This window comes from Bactrocera oleae, chromosome 2 (assembly GCF_042242935.1).
Source record: "Bactrocera oleae isolate idBacOlea1 chromosome 2, idBacOlea1, whole genome shotgun sequence".
NCBI classification, from domain to species: domain Eukaryota; kingdom Metazoa; phylum Arthropoda; class Insecta; order Diptera; family Tephritidae; genus Bactrocera; species Bactrocera oleae.
In genome coordinates this window covers 94,131,689-94,151,315 of record NC_091536.1, presented here as the reverse complement: position 1 = coordinate 94,151,315, position 19,627 = coordinate 94,131,689, and the positions used below count along the sequence as shown (strand labels likewise).

The 19,627-nt window shown below is 33.5% G+C and overlaps 1 protein-coding gene across 37 annotated transcripts in view; it reads left to right on the top strand.

Moving 5' to 3' along the window:
- slo (calcium-activated potassium channel slo) overlaps positions 1–19,627 on the top strand; it is a 122,285-nt gene that overhangs the window by 19,292 nt on the left and 83,366 nt on the right. For all 37 annotated transcript variants that reach the window (XM_070106032.1, XM_070106034.1, XM_036357018.2 and 34 more), the window contains one exon: positions 18,451–18,609. In XM_070106032.1, coding sequence (XP_069962133.1) covers positions 18,451–18,609 — 159 coding nt within the window. The remainder of the gene's footprint in view (positions 1–18,450; positions 18,610–19,627) is intronic.

The window sequence follows — 19,627 nt, the reverse complement described above, 5'->3', positions numbered from 1 at the left end:
CAGGGCTATGTTTGCTCTCTCGTACACATGTCCACGCAAATTCGTGACTGTGCGACACTTGTTCGCGCATATGGCACTTTTTCGGCTTACCCGGCATATAATAAATTTTTCATTGGTCACAACATTGACATAGTTTTTCTGACTGCCATTTGCTCATATCTATTTTCTTTTTCTTTTTTGTTCGTTTTATTTTTTGTGAATTTTACATTTTATTGTTCAATCGCCTGCTATGTTTCACGTTAGTAACGACTCATGTTTTTTAGTCCCTTTTACTATATGAGTATACATTCGCTCGTCAACTGAGTGCCATTTGCCGCTTGAATGTCAATATCGCGTGCTAATTCCATTGGTCCGACATGTAAAGGGCGTTATGTTTAGAAAAAGAAACGATTTTTATTACTAAATAATTTCCTACTCGATATTTTCACTCACACATTCTGGTGCATGTGGTCATATGCAGCAAATGTAGTCATGAATATTTATGATTTTTACATAGAAAGCGATGTAGTGGTGTGTGTATCTTGAATATATCGAAAAGCGAAAGTAAAAATATTTTACTTGTGATGGATAATAATATAATGGTGGATTATTAAAAGTAATGGGTGGACATGTGAAAATAAATTACTTCAATATCGTGCGTGAAATGGACTTAAAATCTTTCCACATCGACTGTGATTTATAAGTATCTCTCAGGCACGTACGCAGGCACAACTTTTCGAAATTCTGGAATGATCTTATTATTAGTGTTGCATACATTTTTTATTGAGATTGTTATCTTGCCGTTGTTTTTGAAGAGGTACTTAATATGTTCTGGATCTCGATAGTCGAATGTTATGTATTTTTTTTTCGGATGAATGTTACTTACACTCGGTGTATCTTGCATATAAAAGTGTGAAAAATAAATTGCCTGAAGGTGTTTATCTATCGGCAGATAATGTCGAGCCTTTGAATGTAGTTCTGACTTAGAAATGATTTTCATCAAAATTCAGCAATTATTTTGAGGTGAGTTGGTACCCAAATTTGAATTAATTATGTATTCAAAAAGTTGAAAAAATTTGGAAGAATAAACATTTTAGTTCAAAGTACTCAAACTTTTTACTAACAACTGACAATGAAAGTTTTTATAATTAAAATGTATAAAAAAATCTCTTTATAAAATCGGAATATAATTTTTTGGTTAATTTCCTAGCTTTACACCATCATACGCTCTCCCTCATTATAAATATAATTCGCAGGAGAATAATTAAAGCAGTCTGACGGCTCAAAAGCCCTTCCTATATTTAATAGATATATAGAGATCTTTCTACAGATATTAAATGTATCTATAAAATTCATAAGGTTTGCACATTAAAAGAAAAGCAAAGCCTAAATTTTAGACCGCAACATATACTTAATTGGCATCTTATTTCCAAAATTTAAACTTCAATCAGCTTTGCTCATTTGTCTTCATAGCGCTGTCATTTTAATATTTGCTACAATCTTTTTTTGTTTTTTCTGGAGTCAACTTACAGCGCGGCCACCGTACATGCAGATGTTATTGTTGTTCCAAAGCAGGGCGTTGATTACGTGTTTGCTCGTGCTTCCCTAAGGTAAACAAAATAATGGCTTTGACGTTAAATGATCTCTCAGCAGCAGGATTGTGTAAACAACTGGGCACCCCATGGCACCTATTTGCCGATTCTATTTGCATACTTATATATGTATATATGCACATAAAATCATGTACTTAAATGATGTAATGCAATACACAATACACATAAACACACACACACCCAAACATATCAACTAGTCGTCCAACACCATGCCAATAATAAATTAATTTGTCCTGTGTCATTGACAGTGCCTATGTGTTGCAAGTTGTAAAGTTTTAATTAAGCCGTTCAAGGTAACTGTATACGCAAAAACCAAGCAGTAGCTACACAGCAGGCGAATCGAATTGCACACACACACATACATACATGCGTAGTTTGCAGTTAGAAAACTGCTGGTGAACATATAATTAGTCAACTACATCTTTGCAACAAATATGTATATGGTAGTTGCAACAATCTGCGTCGACTACTTGCTAGACAATTTGTTAGGAAAAATCTGTGTTGAAGGCGATGTGTGCGTCGAAGAGAGAAAATGCGTTTATAATTGAAGGTTTGCGCACCAAAGGATCTGTGATTCATCATCTGTTGTTGACGCCAGGTGTTGGATGTCCGAGTGAGGCGTGTTAGTAATAATACATGTGGCAAATAGACAGTTGCGCTCAAGCTGATAATTAAGGGATACGACTGAATACAGTTTTAAATACTATAATTATTGTACTGTATACTGGCGATGAAATATATAAGTAATACATTGTTAATTTACCAGTGATTCATGCAGTCATATAATATCAATAAAGGAAAACGTAAGCAGCTTTCCTTTCCTACTTTACAAACCAAGTAAATAGAATTTCAGTAATATATAATATGTCGACAAAGCATCTTGAGGCCAAAACAAATCTGCTTACGCGTTTTATTTCTCAACGGGATGTCTGAAAGTGTAGCCTCTGAGGTGTTTAAGCTTGGCAAAGACGGGACAAACTAAAGAAAAGTTTTGAGATATCTCAACCTCGTCTTCTTCCAAATAGCTTCTACAACTGTCATCTGTTATGATTCTCAATTTTACGTGTAGGCTTCGATAGGGCAATAATCAGTCAGAACCCCTACAACTATGTGACGGCTAGCCCTACTAAGGGCGAAGAGCTCATTAAACCTCTTGCGATGCACTTTGGACCAAAAAGATTTTACGACAGTGCAATAACTAAAGGTATCCCAGCGCTGTCGTAGCGAGGTTAGTCATTCCTTAACTACTCAATGATAGTAGTAGTAGTGAGTATCGCCGTCCTACTATCAGACTGGAGAGTTATTTCTCTGTAGGTGGCTGCACCTAGAAGCAGTCGATATAATAAGAATTCACTAAATTTTGTGCCTGAAAAAATTCATGAATCGCTGTTGTTAAGTTTTATGAGTATTTGCTATGGCATAGGTATGTATGAGTGCTTATGAAAATTATTTTTACAAGACATATGACATTATTTTGACCGTACATTATTCTGTGCATTAAACAAAGTTTAGCACAAACTATTGCCGATTGTGGTTGAGTATTCTTCTATTTACTAATAACTACGCAGATATTTCTAATAACTTCTACTTACAAATAAATACTCATACTTTGTTAAATAAACCTACTGCTGTTGCCTCAATAAGGTGCTTTCGTTCATCGACCTGAAAAGAATAAAATTGGTGCACCATACAAAATCGATAAAGCGATTAGAAGTTTCAACAAAAGACACCGCACGACCATCGATACAGTCAAGTGAAAAAGTAGCAACAGCTGCAAGTAGTTGAATGAGTATAAAAGCGTATTTACTACTATTTAAGCTTAAGTCCGAGTGAAGATAGGCGTGAACGCTTTGTATATGTACTAATACCCGCTTGTACTATATTACCCGTTTATGAATGTGTACATATATATATATTTAAGCAGATGTGTGAGTTTGCTACCTTGTATTTGTTTTTGTTTTAAGGTATATTTTATGGGTGTGGGAATCGCGCACACCTGCCACTCGCAATTCAATCGATGACGTCGTCGTTGTCATGCCACAATGTTTACAGCTACAGCTACTCGAACTAGTGGCAGGTGTGTTGAAGCACAACAGCGCTGGTTATATTTAGTTCAGCTGCATAAGCTTAGCCTGGTTACTTGTAAATTACAAACTTGTTTTTATTTTTCCGCTTGCCGTTATTGCTTTTTCCATATTTATTATTATATTTATTTATATCTGATTCTCTATTAGTGAAGGTGTAGATGACGGCATACGTCCTATTTCCGTTAACGTCATATTCACAGGGGATCTCAGTTTCAATGTTACTGGTGAATGTGTATAGGGTGCCAATAATCGATAAGTTAGTTGCTTTGAATTCGGACGAAAGGACTTCTCATCAAAATATCTGGATTTTGACTCTCTGCCCACTTCAAAATAGCTGTCCTTTACTACGTTCAGAGTTGTAATTGTCGTCTTATTAAGGAAATACAACCATTTGAATACCAGATTGGTATTTTGATTCTTAAGCACAAAAGCAATCACCTGGATTTGTTAAAAACACATGGTCAACGTTTTTTTATTATTGGTGAAAATAATCTTGAAAATAATAAAATTCTGTAAGCCATTTACTGTTTATTCAAAAATAACATACCTGTTGTTTTCACAATCATTGCCTTAGAGTTTCTGCACAACTGCGCCTAACAGTATACTACAAAGTTTTTTCATATTTCGATAGATTATACCATGGTTGATTTTCAATGCAATCTTTTTTTCAATGTGTGTTTTCTAAAATAGAGGTTTGATTACAGTACTGCTGCGTTTGATGCCAGATTTCTGAAGCCTGTCCCGTATTGTTTTTAGAGATATATCTAATCCCTTTTTAAACAATTTTTGTTCTCGTAGACTGAGCAGTAGTTTCTACTCAAAAAGAAGAACAATAGCATTGTTTTCAGTTTTAGAAGTCTCAAGATTTTTTCCTCTTCCTGGCTTGTTATCTACGTTTCCAGTTTCTTCATAATGGTCAGACCACCCACTTACCAATGTACAACTCGTATTTAAATACTTTTACATTTTTTTAATAGTCCATTTGGTGGTGTCCATATGACCGAAATTCTGTTCAAACCTTAAATACGATACAATTTTTGAACTAATAAAGCCAAAGTTGAACCAGTCCCTCAGTTTTTTGTGTTTTACTTAAAAATAAACTAAAAAGTTCCATACCTTCGTAAACTACGTCATATATGTATTTGACGTATTAAAAGTTAATTAATTGAACAAATATGATACTTTGCTGAGCACTTCTTGACCGTCATTGTCTTCTCAAACTGTCCTCGTTTGGGCTTTAACATGACTTCGTAACGCCTAATAGTAGCTTGTTGTGACATAATATCTACTTTTCATGTCACCAGTTTTAACCTAAGTACCCAATCCGCATGCATACATACATATGTATAAGCAGAACAAACACGCATTGCACATATGTAATTTTCCCTTCCCGATTACTTGAAGTTGAACGGTTTGCTAAAGTTTGCCGACTGTACAGTAGTCATATGAGCTGTATGTAAGCATACTTAGCGTTATAAATAATGCATCTGCAGAATTCATGACAGTTGTCGTTTATTGTACGCTCTTTGTGGCTGACAGTTGTAGGCTAGTTGGTTGTTTGGCGGTCAGTATGCGATAGCGAAGGTTGTTAAGGTGATTAGTTATTAAATGGTTTCTAATAACTTAAATGCAATGAATCGATAGTATGCGGTAATATAACTGCACAGCAAGTAGTTAAGTTCCAGAAGACTGTTTATTTATTTATAAAATTTGCCGGTATGTGAACTAATTTCCAGTTGACACAGTTGTGACTCTGGTTTTCCGTTTTTTTTTTGCAAAAAGTTGAAGTGTTTCTTTAATTTTTGAAGGGTGGAAGGTTGTGTGTTTCTTAGGCTTCCATGACATACAAATTAGAACTGTATTTTACCTAATGCAATGACGCATTTTATATTGTATGAGCTTCTTAGCCCTTTTGTGGCTGACTTATTGAACTCTTTACTTATTTAAGGCTGCTAAAAGTAATCAATAAAAGGTGGAAACCGCATTTATTTAGTTTTTCCGGAGTATGGTCATGAATTATTTTTGACAGTATTCAGAAGTAGTCCACTAAAGTGTAAGCAGTTATATTGATGATTGACAGGCACAGATCTGAGCCAGAAAATTCCTATCATTCTCTAATTCTTACTTTGACTCATCATATAATATACATATGTATATATTAATACCTTTAAATTTTCGATGAAGTTGTTCCATTGTATCGGAACGAACGGATCTCAATTGTGTTTATCAAAGAAACGTGTTTATTCGCATATCCTTAATAGATTGTTTAGATTTGAAATAACAGATCTGGGGACCTTAAGCGCAAACTATATTGCTAAAAGATATTTGCACTTCGCTTTATTGCCTTAAAGATTTCACAAAAATTTGTGACTAAAAGAAACTGAATTCCTTCAAAATTCTCACAGTTATATTGTGCTTTTGCACTGTATATAATTGTGTCACTTGAATTTCTTGGCTTGCTATAACTTATGTGAGTTGAAACTGCACTCAAGAACTCCCATTTCGAAATGGATGCCAATTGGAACACACGTCAGCTTGTAAGGGCTGGCACTTTGTAAGCACGGCCATACATAGCATGTGTCAGCAAAAGTGCCAAAGAGATGCTGCATCAGCAATAAAAGTTTCTAAAGAATAATAAAGAATCTTCTTAACGTGCTATGCATTTGCTACACTTCCGAGTTCTTCAAATGGCGTATTTGGCGTATGGCAAAAGAGAAAATCCACTTATAATTGTTTGGCAGCAATCCAAAGCAATTGATGCTGCCAAAGCTGAGGGCTATGGACTGTATGCTGTGGGCGTACGATACAATAAGGTATTAGCTATAATACTATATAAAATTATAAAACATACACACGCATATGTCTAAGTATATGTTTGTAGGTGTATTCATAAAAATAGTGGCACTTTCGTACGTGTAAAAGTGTCACATGCAGCGAGTAAATATATAAATCTAAAGTGTTCCCATAACTTATTTTCAGATATGTTTTCTCGTTAATTTTATTACATTCAAACAAATTAAATCAACAAGGGGTACTCATGTTCAATTCTCATACACATCTTTTCATAATTTATATGACTTTGGATTTGTACGATTTTCGGTCTATCTCAGCAAAAATTATATCACGTTTTAGTTATAATTTTTAGATGCAGTGTTGGACTGTTCTTTTAACTCAAAAAAATAACTTTATTCCATTACTTAAATCCATTGAGACTATTTCATTAAACTGAACGAATTTAATAACATATTAAATTTTTTTCACTAAAAGAATCAATTGATTTCCGAAAGGCTAATTCGCATTTTTATCTGCATCACCACTCATAGTATGTAATGGATCGATTTACCTTCCCTCGCTTTTATACATTGCATCATGATATTTTCTACTCTACAGAGCTCTAATTCTGTGATATATCTGTGGAAACTGTTGGTAATCTTATATAACCCAGAAACGTCAATTTTGTATTTTTTTATTTAAAGCATTAACTTACCTTCTGCTCAAATTTGCTCGGACTGGTTCATTTAAACCGCGCGCGCAAACCGAATCGATAAAAGTTTTTTTTTTCTACAATAGATTGGTTAAACTTTTTTATGTGCGTGTAAAGTTTGATCTGCATATGTCAATTGGATTGTGTTTCGCAGATATTTGTTTACGATGCGAAAAGTTCGTCTAGATTAAAGGTTAGCCTGCTTGTATTGGCTCAGACGCATATTTTGAAGGCGATATTAAAGATTTGTTTCAAAATACGTAAAAATGTAGTTTTCCAACCAATATAGAGATATTTTTATATTTTTTTTTACTCTATGAGAAATGTACCTATAAATAGTGTTATAGCTTCAGTGCAGCAGAAGTTAACGTTTTATTTTGTTTAAGTTCATTCCATTTTCATTTACGGTGTATATAATTAAAATGAGTCATAAGCTTATTTAGTGCTGATGGTTCAAATAATCTTATCCTTATGAATTTGGAACTAGCATTAGATCCAATTTCAGATTAAAGAAACAAAAATTAAACAAAATCATAAAATTAGTATATTTTGTGAATCTGAAAATACTCTACCATAACTAAACAACACCATAAGACTCAATGTATATTTTCAAATTCAATGTATATTTTTTCAAACCGTAAGTAGACTTGGCTAAGGAAGCGTAAGCTTTGTATTACATAAAAACAAGAATTAAAATATTTTCTAAAACTCTTACGGCATGATTTTTTATCACTCTCTCTTGCAAAATGAATGACTTCGTGTCAATTGTAATCAAAAGTTGTTTTGCCTCTAATTATATAATATGTATTGTAGGCTAGCTGTAAGTAAGCCCTACTACTAAGACCTCGTTGATTCTAATCAAACTTTACATTTACATAGTTTAAAAATATCTAAAGGGATTATTGATATATTTCTATGCATTAAATATATGAAAGTGTGGTTATCTAAATCTACCTCAGTTCTATATTTGCCAGGCAACTGCTTACTTACTTGCCGCCCTTGAATATGTGACACGCGCCCGTAAATCTTATTTCCCTCCATTATGTACTTATATATAAATATATTAGCATAATAATGCTGGTATTTGAAATTACTTGCAGATTCATTTGCATTGTTTACAAGACATTTTCGCATTTTGTCCCACTTAGCGCAATTTCAGGAAGGTATTATTACCACTTCAATTGCTGCACGATTCCGCTTTATTTCAATTATGGCAATATAGAGCATTGCAATTCGCATAAATAACACATTTTCACTTTCATAAACACACACACTGACACACAAGCATTTTTTTACGCTTGTTTTTGCTTTTTTATTGCCATACCAGCTCTCGCGTCGTTGCAATTTTATGACATTTACTTTTGCACCTTCAGTTGCTGCATTCCACTTGCTTACTTTCCTTTCATTCCATTCCATTCCCTGGCACTTCATTGTATTATATTAACTTGCACTCCACTGCAGTGAGTACTCTCCACGCCGACAGACGCGAAAGGAGACAGAAATGCACTTGCGACAATTAAACTTACAACTTGTAAACGTTTGTGCGTGTGTGTCGCATGCATGTGTATATGCAATGAGCCTAGCTTTGTGTTAGTGCGCTTATTGAAAAGCTGTGTACGTGAGCGGGTTAATAAAGCGTACAAATAATTGTTATATTACCATTCTGCCTGCTGTCTACATCGAGTACCTCCTGTCCACGCCCACTTTATGGCCCACTATAAAGACTTGCCTTTCGTTTAATGCCAACAATGGCTCAAGTGACTGAAATGTAAGTAAAATGATTTTAATTACAGCAAAGTATTAATGCACGGAAGGAAATAACTGAAAGTAGTCTCTCTCTCACTCTCATATTTGCTATTTTTATTTCAATTTGTTAATTGCTACAGAATTTTATCCTCGGATAATACAAATGTGATAAATATATGTAAAAGTTAGTTGAATTGAAGGATTCATAGTGTAGAATTGTTGCCGTGCGCGGCGAAATTTATGACAGATTTAATTAAGAAGGAGATTTCTAATGGTAGATAGAGGAAGTCTTAGCATTAAATTATCATAAAAATTAAATAAAGTCGATAGTCGAGTAGTTTCTTTATTTCGCATGTTTTCGTCAATTCAAAAGTTTGAGGGAGGAGAAGTCAGTATTCCTTTCGCTTTTTAAGATGGATTTGGTTTTGTCCATATATTTCAGCGTTTGGTATTAAGGCATTAAGAGCCTACCAAATGAATAAAATTAGTTCAGCAACGGAATGTGCCACTTAGTACTTTGCTGTTTATCTAACAGCGTAATAAACGCCTTTTCGTTGTTACGGAGAATATTGTCGAAGTTTTTGACCGAATATAGCTATGGTTTCGTGTCTGTTAAGTTGATTCAGCTTTTAAGGAAAAAGATATCAATCAGAATAGGTGATTTACATAGTCTTGCAAAAGTTTTTAATAAGCAAAAGTGCCTTAAAAATTCTATGTTGCTCATACGACATAGTCTACGGTCTAGATTATTTCATAATGTCTATTATAGTGTTTCTCACTGAAAAACTCCACGGAAACTAAAAACAGAAGGAAGGAAATATTTCCCATAACTTTATAACGTTTTATACAAAATGCTTCCCGTTCGTGTATCCAACCAATTTCATTTTAGTACTCCCACTTATTTATATTTATATTTATATACCTACGGTAGCGGTTATTAACATTAATAATATGCTTTCTACTATTGTTATAATGCCGAAAGCTTTCGAAGCATTCTTTTAGAACTTCCTTAGGTATGCTAACACATATATTTATACATATGTTGTATATACTATTATTTCTCGTTTATGAAGAGTGCATACATGTAGTTCCATTCTATACATATATATATATATATATATATATAATCCAAACCATATTGATAAAGCTCATAGCCCCCGAATAGCTTTAGGAGCAGAAATGATCAGAAGGTGAAAGGGGTGTGGTATTTATGACTTCTTCGTGGGAATAAGTTGAAACGATTTGTTAGTATTTTGTTTATTGACTATTTCCTCGGCTTTATGTCCGCTAGTTATTGCTAGAAAACAAATGCATTTCGTTATTATTATATGCGCTTAATAGTAGCGAGCTCATAAATTTATAAATGTGTTGAGTGATCAAATAAACGCAGGAGCACGTGCGCTGCATTTGCAATGTTTATTTTCGTCTTTGAAATATTACAATTTTATTAGGCACAAAATGATTGCCTTTAAAGTACTTGTAATAGAAAACTGCGTGTGAAATGCAGTTTGTTGTAAAATGCGAAGGCAAAAGAATTTTTGCACTGATAATTGAATTTAACGAAAATGGCAGCTTAAGCAAATGTGAATTTTTTGCGATGTGCCACGATTTTATTTATTTATTTATACTAAATTTATATGCTAACAGTTGTTTCTTCTGGTTGCGCAATTGAAGTCGCCACCATTTGGAGTTTTTAAGTCAGAAAATTTATTTTTTAAATTTATTGTTATAATATTGGTACAAAGAAGAGACTTAATAAGGTCCACAATAAAACTTTTTTCAGAACAGAGTTGCCACTAATTCTAAATTTGTTCTACGATTTTTTTCTATACTAAGGCGTAGAACAAAAAAAAAAATATTTCACTACAGTGTTACTACACTAGTTTCAAAAATGTATGTGCATACATATATAAGTTACAATTAAACACTTTCTGAAACTTGCTTATAATAAATGACATAAATTTCGTGTATTAAGCTACAAAAGTAACATCAAATTTGAAAAGTTCGCACACGTTTTTTCCTCCTTAAGAAGCTGCTCAGTTGTAGGAACCGCCGATATCGGATGCCATACAAACTGATAAAAACCAAGTTGTTACATAGACAAATTTTTTATTTGATAAGATATCTCCACGAAATTTGACATGGATTATTGCTTAAAGTAACTTTATCACCTCTGCAGAAATTGTTCAGATCACACCGCTATAGCACATAGCTGTCATACACATTGACCGATCATACTCAAGACGAAGATCTTTTTATACCCTTTATGATATAAAAAATGTATACATGTGAAGAATATTTTAGTTTCAGCGCAGTCGAAGTCAATATTTTTCCTTTTTTTCGAATTAATTTCATAAGCTAAAAAAATGATTGCTTAATTGTAATTTTTTTTGCTTTAAATAATCAACAATAAACATTAACCTCCTTTAAAGTAGAAAGCATTTATAAATATGTATAATTTAAAACTATTTTATCTTAAACAATATTTCTCTCCTTGGAAAATTTAAATATCAGAATATTTTTAAAGATTTCGAAAACAATTTTGACGCAAATTAATTATCGTGACGTGCTCTACAATTAATATTTTCATTTTCTTCGCTGCGGTCAGTGAAACGTACGTGCCAATAATCGATGAAATAATATGGCAATTTCAATAAAGTATAGAACTAATGGTCAGAAAAGAATAAATTGAATTTTTATTTACATTGCTTTAATAAATTTGGCAATAAAGCATTTCACTGCCAATGGCAATACACAAATAAGAAACAGAAGGCATGCCAATCAAATTCAAAAATAATATATTCGTATATATATATTTATTTATATATTTACATTGGTGCAGGTCTTATTTTTCGAATTACGCACAATTATAAATAAGAGTATTTGCAAACAAAAATAGCAACAAAAACGTCAAACAAATTAGTAACCAATAACAACAATGACAACAAAAATGAAGAAGTGAACGCAATTTTAAAACGTCACACGTCCACCCACCGCCCCAACTAAATACGACCATAGCTCTCTTAGGCTTTGCATATATACATATAAATATAATATAATATATACATATGAATATATAATGCTTGGCGCTATGTTCACTAGCAATTGCCAATCCCTGCGCTTCCCGCAAGTGCGTGGCATAAGCGCTCACTGTTATTAGCTGGGGAGCCATTCGACGCCGCGGCTCGGCCAAAGTGTGTGCCAAAGTATCCAATGGATTTGTATATTTTGATCTCAGCGATTATTTATTTGCTATTTGCTGTGATGATTTGTTTACTGTGCGGGTTGATATTTACTCTCTATGTCTGGTGTATTATGTATTGTTGTTGTTGGCAGTTCATTGTGATTTTCCATCATTGCTCACGCAAGTGCCGGTTGATTAGTGGCAATTAATTACTTTTAAATTTTCTCTTTATTTAGTCTAATGAGTTCGTTAATTTGAGTTCATTTTTTAGCTTTTGTTTTTTAGATTTAGAATTCTCAATTTTAATTTAATTGAAAGTAACTGTTAATTGTTCAGATTAGCTATTAGATAGTAATTGGTAAGAGAGAGAAGTATTTTTATTATAATAAAGAACTGAAAATGTTATCAAAGATACTACTTCCATTTTTTTTTTAAGTATTTTGTGCCGGAAATGCTCTCAAAAATGAACGTTATCAACGAAGAATTCTAGCTTAGGATGTATTTACAACCATCGTACGAATAGAACAAAATTTTACTAAGTGAAGTCTGTTTCGATAGCAGTAATACATGATAATCGATGTCCTAGAGCTTCTTTTTATATGAGCACATATTTATGAAAAAAAGCTAGTTTGACGAGTGTGGACTTAAAACTTGCTTAAAGAGTTGATTAAATATAGGTAACGCTTTTGAGTATTCAATCCCGCATCTTCTACTATTTATACCTTGAAGAGGGTACATTAAATTTGGTACGTTTATAACACTCAAAAAGAATCCTCGGAGTCCCTATACGGTATGTATATCAATGATTGGTGTGATGACTTAAATCGATTTAGCTATGCCCTTCGTTCCGTTTATCTATCTGTATATCCGTGCACTAGTACACTACTACTCTCCCCAAGAAGTTGTACATTTGTCGGAATCGCCAATATCAGCCCACAAGAGTATTTAGCTGTCATACAAACTTACTGTCCAATAACACGTTCTTGTATGGAAAACGTTTCTGTTTGTGAAGGATACTCCTATCAGTCGCAGGTTACATATATATACTTAATCAAACGTTAGCAACTATCTAGAGCTCGATTTCTATGACCGTGACGTCTAGCTATTTTTCGTTCCTTTGTTTTTTTTTTGTTTTTTTTTGTGCACATAGTTCAACTCCAGCCAGCACAAAAGTAATTAGCTATCACAGTGGCCATTTGCGAATATTGCATGAAAATCGATTTGCATGCTTTTTTTACTTTCGCTTCCTTTCATTTTATTGCCTGACCTTAACCCAAGAACAAAAGGGACGAACAAGTATTTATGTGTACGATTACGTCGGTGGTGGTGGTACACCAAATTTGCATGTCAAAAGTCAGATCAGCGATGACCTTGCAAGTTTAAGTGCAACGTGCGCCAACAAAAAGTAGTATTCTTACAAAAATTACATGCCAGACATCTGTTTATGCGTTCAGCCAATTACTTACGACCGCACACCAAATTTGATGGCGTCGGCAATGGTGTGGTTTAAGTTTTGGTGATTACATCGATCCTATACAAAATACTATTAGGAGTTGAGCGGTTGGTGTTTTCGCGCTGCTAGGAAGTTTTTGGGTTCATTTGATTTCAGGCATTTGTCGTAAAAGGACCTTCAGACCAGATACTACTTGTTATTTATATTCTCAGCGATAATGATATTCAACACTAGACACCAGTCTTGAATATTCTGAGCTTCTAGGTGGCAGATTTTATTTTTTTCCATGCTATCCATGAAATATACGTTTTTGAAATATCCCAAGTAAGACTACTAGCGCTTGACGCCGGGTATAAAACCAACTGAAGAGCTACGAAATCTATTGCCTTCTATATAAAGGCAATCATGACATAATATCATACATCTTAATCAAACTCAGGTCGAAGTCCAATTGTCCACTGGGATACATTTGTCTCCCAGCAACTGTATATATGCCGCAGACAAATTACTATAAAACCATCATGCTCATGCATTTGCTTAACTAGTTTTTGCTGCGGGCCGTGCTTTTTTGGCAGCGTTACTACCAATATAAAAATGTATTGTATTTTATCACATATAAATTTACACATACGGTTGCATAGTGGTGAAATGCATACATTACATGTGTTGCAAGTTGAGCCAAGTGCTGCTGGCGGCCAAGACTAACCGCAAGTTCAGAATAAATATTGGTGTAAGACACACACACACACCACACATGCAAAGAATGCAGGAAAAATATTGTTACAAAGCGTGTTGTAAAGCGCAGTGGCACAGCTGCATTTGCTTAAACACACATTTACATGCAAGCATAGACAGACAAGGTCAGTAGCGCGATTGTCGAATTTTACTCGGTCATATAAAGTTACACCTATATAGAATTGCATAATCTACATATATGGCAACTGTTTTCATGTGCATGTAAAAGTGTGGGCTTAGATCAGAAAAATTTTAATTTAAACCCAGAAATGGTGTATTTTCTCGGTATCGTAAAGGGTTATATTCGCTTGTAGGTTACATAAAACGTGATTCTTTGCGAATTAAAAATAACGTGCATTTACAGAATTTAATGTAGTTCAATAACCATTTTCAAAAATTTTTGGATGCCCTTTTTTCTGTAGGCGATCTCCGTTAGAAATTATTAATACTATAGATAAATACAGATAATGATCAAAAAAACTATTCGATGTCAAAAAAAAAAATTGGAATTATATTAAAAATCATTGCTTCGATCATTACCTGATAAATATATATGAGAAGGTCGTGTGAAAATGTGTGTGTTCAGAAAATTATGTTATATAAATTATATTTATATAATATTATTATATAAATTTTAAGATGTTAAATTTCACGGGTTTAGCGAGTCTAATTATCAACGTTATGTTGATATACATGCCTCCGAAGTACCATACAATTTTCAGCTTTATTCGTTGTCTGTAGCAGCCTCCATATTCGCCAGACATGCAGATATGGCTCCGTGTGACTCTCCAAAAATAAAGATACTTAAAGGGCGCTCGTTTTACTTGCACAGCTGATAGTAATAGAGTATTTGTATAGTTTTCAAAAAACGAAAATTCCCGTTTTTATTAACATATCCGGGTATAGTATTTTCTTTAACTCCGGTTAGAGCGTAGGGCCAATAATCAAAGAGCAACATAAAAACTAATAATTAGTCGATTGGCCTCAAAGATTCCTTTGTAAAACGCTATAAAAAGAGTCTGGATAGCTAGTAAAGCATATAAGAGATTTAAGACAGATCGACTTGTTACCTCTGTAGTTTAATCTTGGAAAGAAATATTTAGTTGGATTAATATAACGCTGTGCCAAAATAAATAAATGATTATTCTCCTGATAAGCGAAGAGAAGACGAAATATCTCTCACTTTATCGACGAAATTCATAATAGCAAAGTTTTAAACAATTTCATCAAGTTCTTAATCAAACATAAAACCGCGAAATTAATAAAAATTCAGCAAAGAATCATATATGTCAGAATGGCCATTTCATTTGGAGTGTAGAAGACCTCAACTATAGGAGCCGTCATCTAGTAGAGTGAAGAAATACGAGTATATGTGATATTGTAGTGTACTTGGTTAAAATGTTGAATTGTAAAGAGAACTATTTTCTTAATAATAGTGACTGTTGTAGGTAAAAGGTTGCCGGACAATTTTTAGATTTATAACTTTTTGTGTCATCGAAATTGGACGTTGAGGACCACTTTTAGCCTCTAATAGAATTTCCAAGTCGAAATTTACCCTTCTTATTAATTAGCTTAACATTTTATTTAGAAAATTGGCGGCTAAGTTCTTGGATTTCATTAACTAAATTATTCTACGCTATTTAGAGCACGAACACTGCAATAACCATCTTTGCTATTTTTTCTGAAAGAGAAACATAACAATACTTTATAATATTTCATTAAAAAGATGTTGCAGAGTCAATTATTCGAATATTTTTATAAAATATTTTAACATTCTTTCTCTAGTTATTCAATAGAATAAAGTAGTCATCTGAAAATATCTCACAAGAAGTGAGAGCGTTAAGTAACTTTTCCTCTTCAAATAAAAGCAGAAGAATAGTCAAGAACTCACACACCAACTAAGAACACAAATACTTCACATTTATTCAGCACAGCGATAGCGTTGACGCCGAAATGTATGCTACAGCAGAGACTTGAATCTCACACTATCCACTCATGCACTAATCGTGTCTGACGCCAATGACCACCCACCACTTTAATACAAAAACTGCCAAGTGTACATAAAAAAGAAAAAACAAAAAAAAAAAGAGCGAAATGTGAATAATAAAATTAATGGAATAAAAAGTAACCAATTGAACCGTTGCATGAGGTGATTGCCGCATTTGGTATCATACCGACCACAAGAGCGTGCAGCGGCGGAAATGAGAGCTCATCTACAACCGCAGAGGCGAATGGATCACACTATGCGCCTCGTAAATCAATTGTGCCACATACTCATTATACATATATATATGTACATACACGAACTGCTGTAGATAGATATATTTTTATTTGTCGCATTTGTGGCGGTGTGTGTGTGTAGTTGTGCACCTGTTTGTATGCTATGTGACTGCGCAATTAAAAGTGAATTTCTCACGCTCATTGCCTCTGTGACATCCGATAAACAAGGCAAATTGGCACAGATTTCTCGTCGGCGTGGCCCATCGGCCGTCCACCTTCCTCGCGCTTGACAGCACAATCTCCATGCCAGTGACACCTCTTGCACTTGCGAAAATTGCTCAGAGCGGCCAACAAGGCTGGAATGTACGCGCTGTGTACTTCGCTGACGTGGTCCACCTTTGCCATCCATTTAATCGTTGCGGACGGCGGAAAAGTGGCAATTTTGTAATCTAGCATCTGTTGCAATGAACCGTTGCCGCAAGTTCCTCACGCTTTCGGACGCCCATTTATTCGTACATGTGTTTGTGTTTGTGTATTATTTAACACAATAGCAGTCGCATGGAAGTGTTCCAAATCTGTGCACTTCTGCGACGATACCTTCGAGTGTGGCATAAATGAAAATATTGACACATTTTTTAATTTATGATATCACTTGCGTAAGCCAACACGGTGTATGAAAGTGTGTGCATGCATGTGTGCTTTGTACATATTTAGTAAGCTCTTCATTCAGGTGGACTGAAGTGCACTCGTTGGATGACTTAAGCATTATACTCGCAGATATTATGCAAATGGGTTGGATTATTGATTACATTCAAGTTTACAATTTCTCTCGAATTTTCCTTGTAAATATGATGGAATTTTATTATTTCAAGCGCTTTTTTGATGTAACGATTTCTTTTCAAAATTCTGGTTCATGTACACTCTTCTTTATGTAAGTGTAAAATTCAGAGATGTGACTTTTAAAATTTGAAAATCCAAAAAGTAATTCTTAATATTTCTATTCACAGAGTGTAATAGTTATATAGTTCAATCAGCTTTTCAGTTTAACTTCAAACGTTTTCTTATAAAAGTAAGATTTTTCAAATTTGCTTGACTGATTGATTACACGGAGACAATTGATCTAATGAAATGATCGAAGATTGCTTGTAACTCGAAAAATATTTTTTTCAAATTTTATTATTTATTATTAAAATATACAAATTTGTATACCTTTTAAATTTTAAGATAACTGACTGTATTTTTGTGTTTTTAATTTCCAAACGTTGCCCTTTTTTATGCTTTAACACAAAGTGTGTAACTCCCATCTAAAAATTGTTGAAATCGGACCATTTTCCAACCCCCAGATACCAAATGTGTCGGTTCCAGTTTCTATATCTGACTTTATGTCGAAAATATCGGTCAACTTGAGAGAAATTTTAATGTAATAAGTGCGCATCTTTTCTTGACAAAAATGAGGTCTAGTGCTGAAAATAAATAAAATCGGTTGATAATACTTGTATATCACTAAAAGTAAACGTATTACCTTAGCCACTTTGTAGTTCGATGCCCAAAATGAATGCAATCGGTCCATGAATTAATCAAGCCGCCACATAACTATAGTACTAAATATAATGATTATCGTTTTTAGTTGACTGTCTGTTGAATATATTGGTCAATATTTGAGTTATCTTAAAAAAAATTAATTTAATACCAAACGTAAGTGGAATCAAACCAGACCTTTACTAGGTCAAATATATATACATAGTTGTTTTAGAACTTCCGGTAGACTCTATAACGTACATATGTATCCGTCGATATGTTAAAGAAATTTATTTAGCGTCAAAAAGAGATAAAATCGGTTTAGATCTTGCTCTAGATCTAATATATGAGCTATTTTAATGACATTAATATGTACAATATTATATTCAACGCTTATTATATACTTTCATTCTCTCTTACTTTATTTACAGGTCGTGCTTGTATTTATACTCAGCATTGCATCACTCATTATTTACTTCGTGGATGCATCTAGCGAAGAAGTCGAAAGATGTCAAAAATGGAGTAATAACATTACTCAACAAATCGATCTCGCATTCAATATATTTTTTATGGTTTACTTTTTTATACGAGTAAGTTTCTTCTGTTCTTTTGTAACTCCTTTTATCTTAAGTTCTCTTGCTCCCTCTTATCTGTGTTATAACTTCTCTCTTAAACCTTTTGCGGAAATGACCATTCACCAATTGTTTGCCCTGATTAAAATTTAATATTTAAAAAAAATATATATTTCGATCATTCCGTGGAGGTGATTGGAAATATTTGTGTTCACAAAAGGTTTAATTAGTGAAGGTGAAAGCAACAATTAAATTAAATTAATTAATATTTCTCTATTTGATTTTTATTTTACACCGAAAAATTTGTTTATAAGAGACATTTATAAACGGTTGTTTTCGAGCCATCCGTCCATTAAAGTCATTCTACCTTGAATTTTTCAAACTATTCCAAGATTATTATACTAACATATGGTGCTATGTATTAACCATTTAGGATGGTGCTTGTAGTAAAAAAAGAGTTTGATGTTTAAGATAATAAATGTCTTATATTATACATATAAATTCTATAATTTTTGGCCTTTAATCCTTTTAATTAAATAATCTGGCTTACATTAAGTTTGTGACTGAGACTGATTTCTAAGTATGCTTTTGTTTTCGAAAATTTTAATTGAAGATAACGGTAAAAAATTGTTAATTTAAGAAACTAAATTATAATGATGAAGAAAATGGAAAGATTTTTGAATCTGTTGTGGTCTTATAATGTACATACCTGATTAAAATTAACCTGGTTTGACAAAAAATACATTTCCATACACTTTTTATACCTATGTCTCCGCTGGGATGGCCTTCAGAACCTTCAATGCCTTCAGCGAATTAGCTCTTTTCTGTTTCGACTAATTTTTGGAGCGCTTTTTGCTAGATTGTTGGACGGTTCGACATCACATTTTCAACCAGTAATTAGTAATGATGCGTTTGATGAATGTGGGGTCCTTAGCTACGTTCTCAAACATTTCTTTTACGACCTCTACTCAACGTCGTTTTTGCAAAAAATATAGGCCTTTAGGTACGAGTCTAGCATTGACACGATAAATACCCA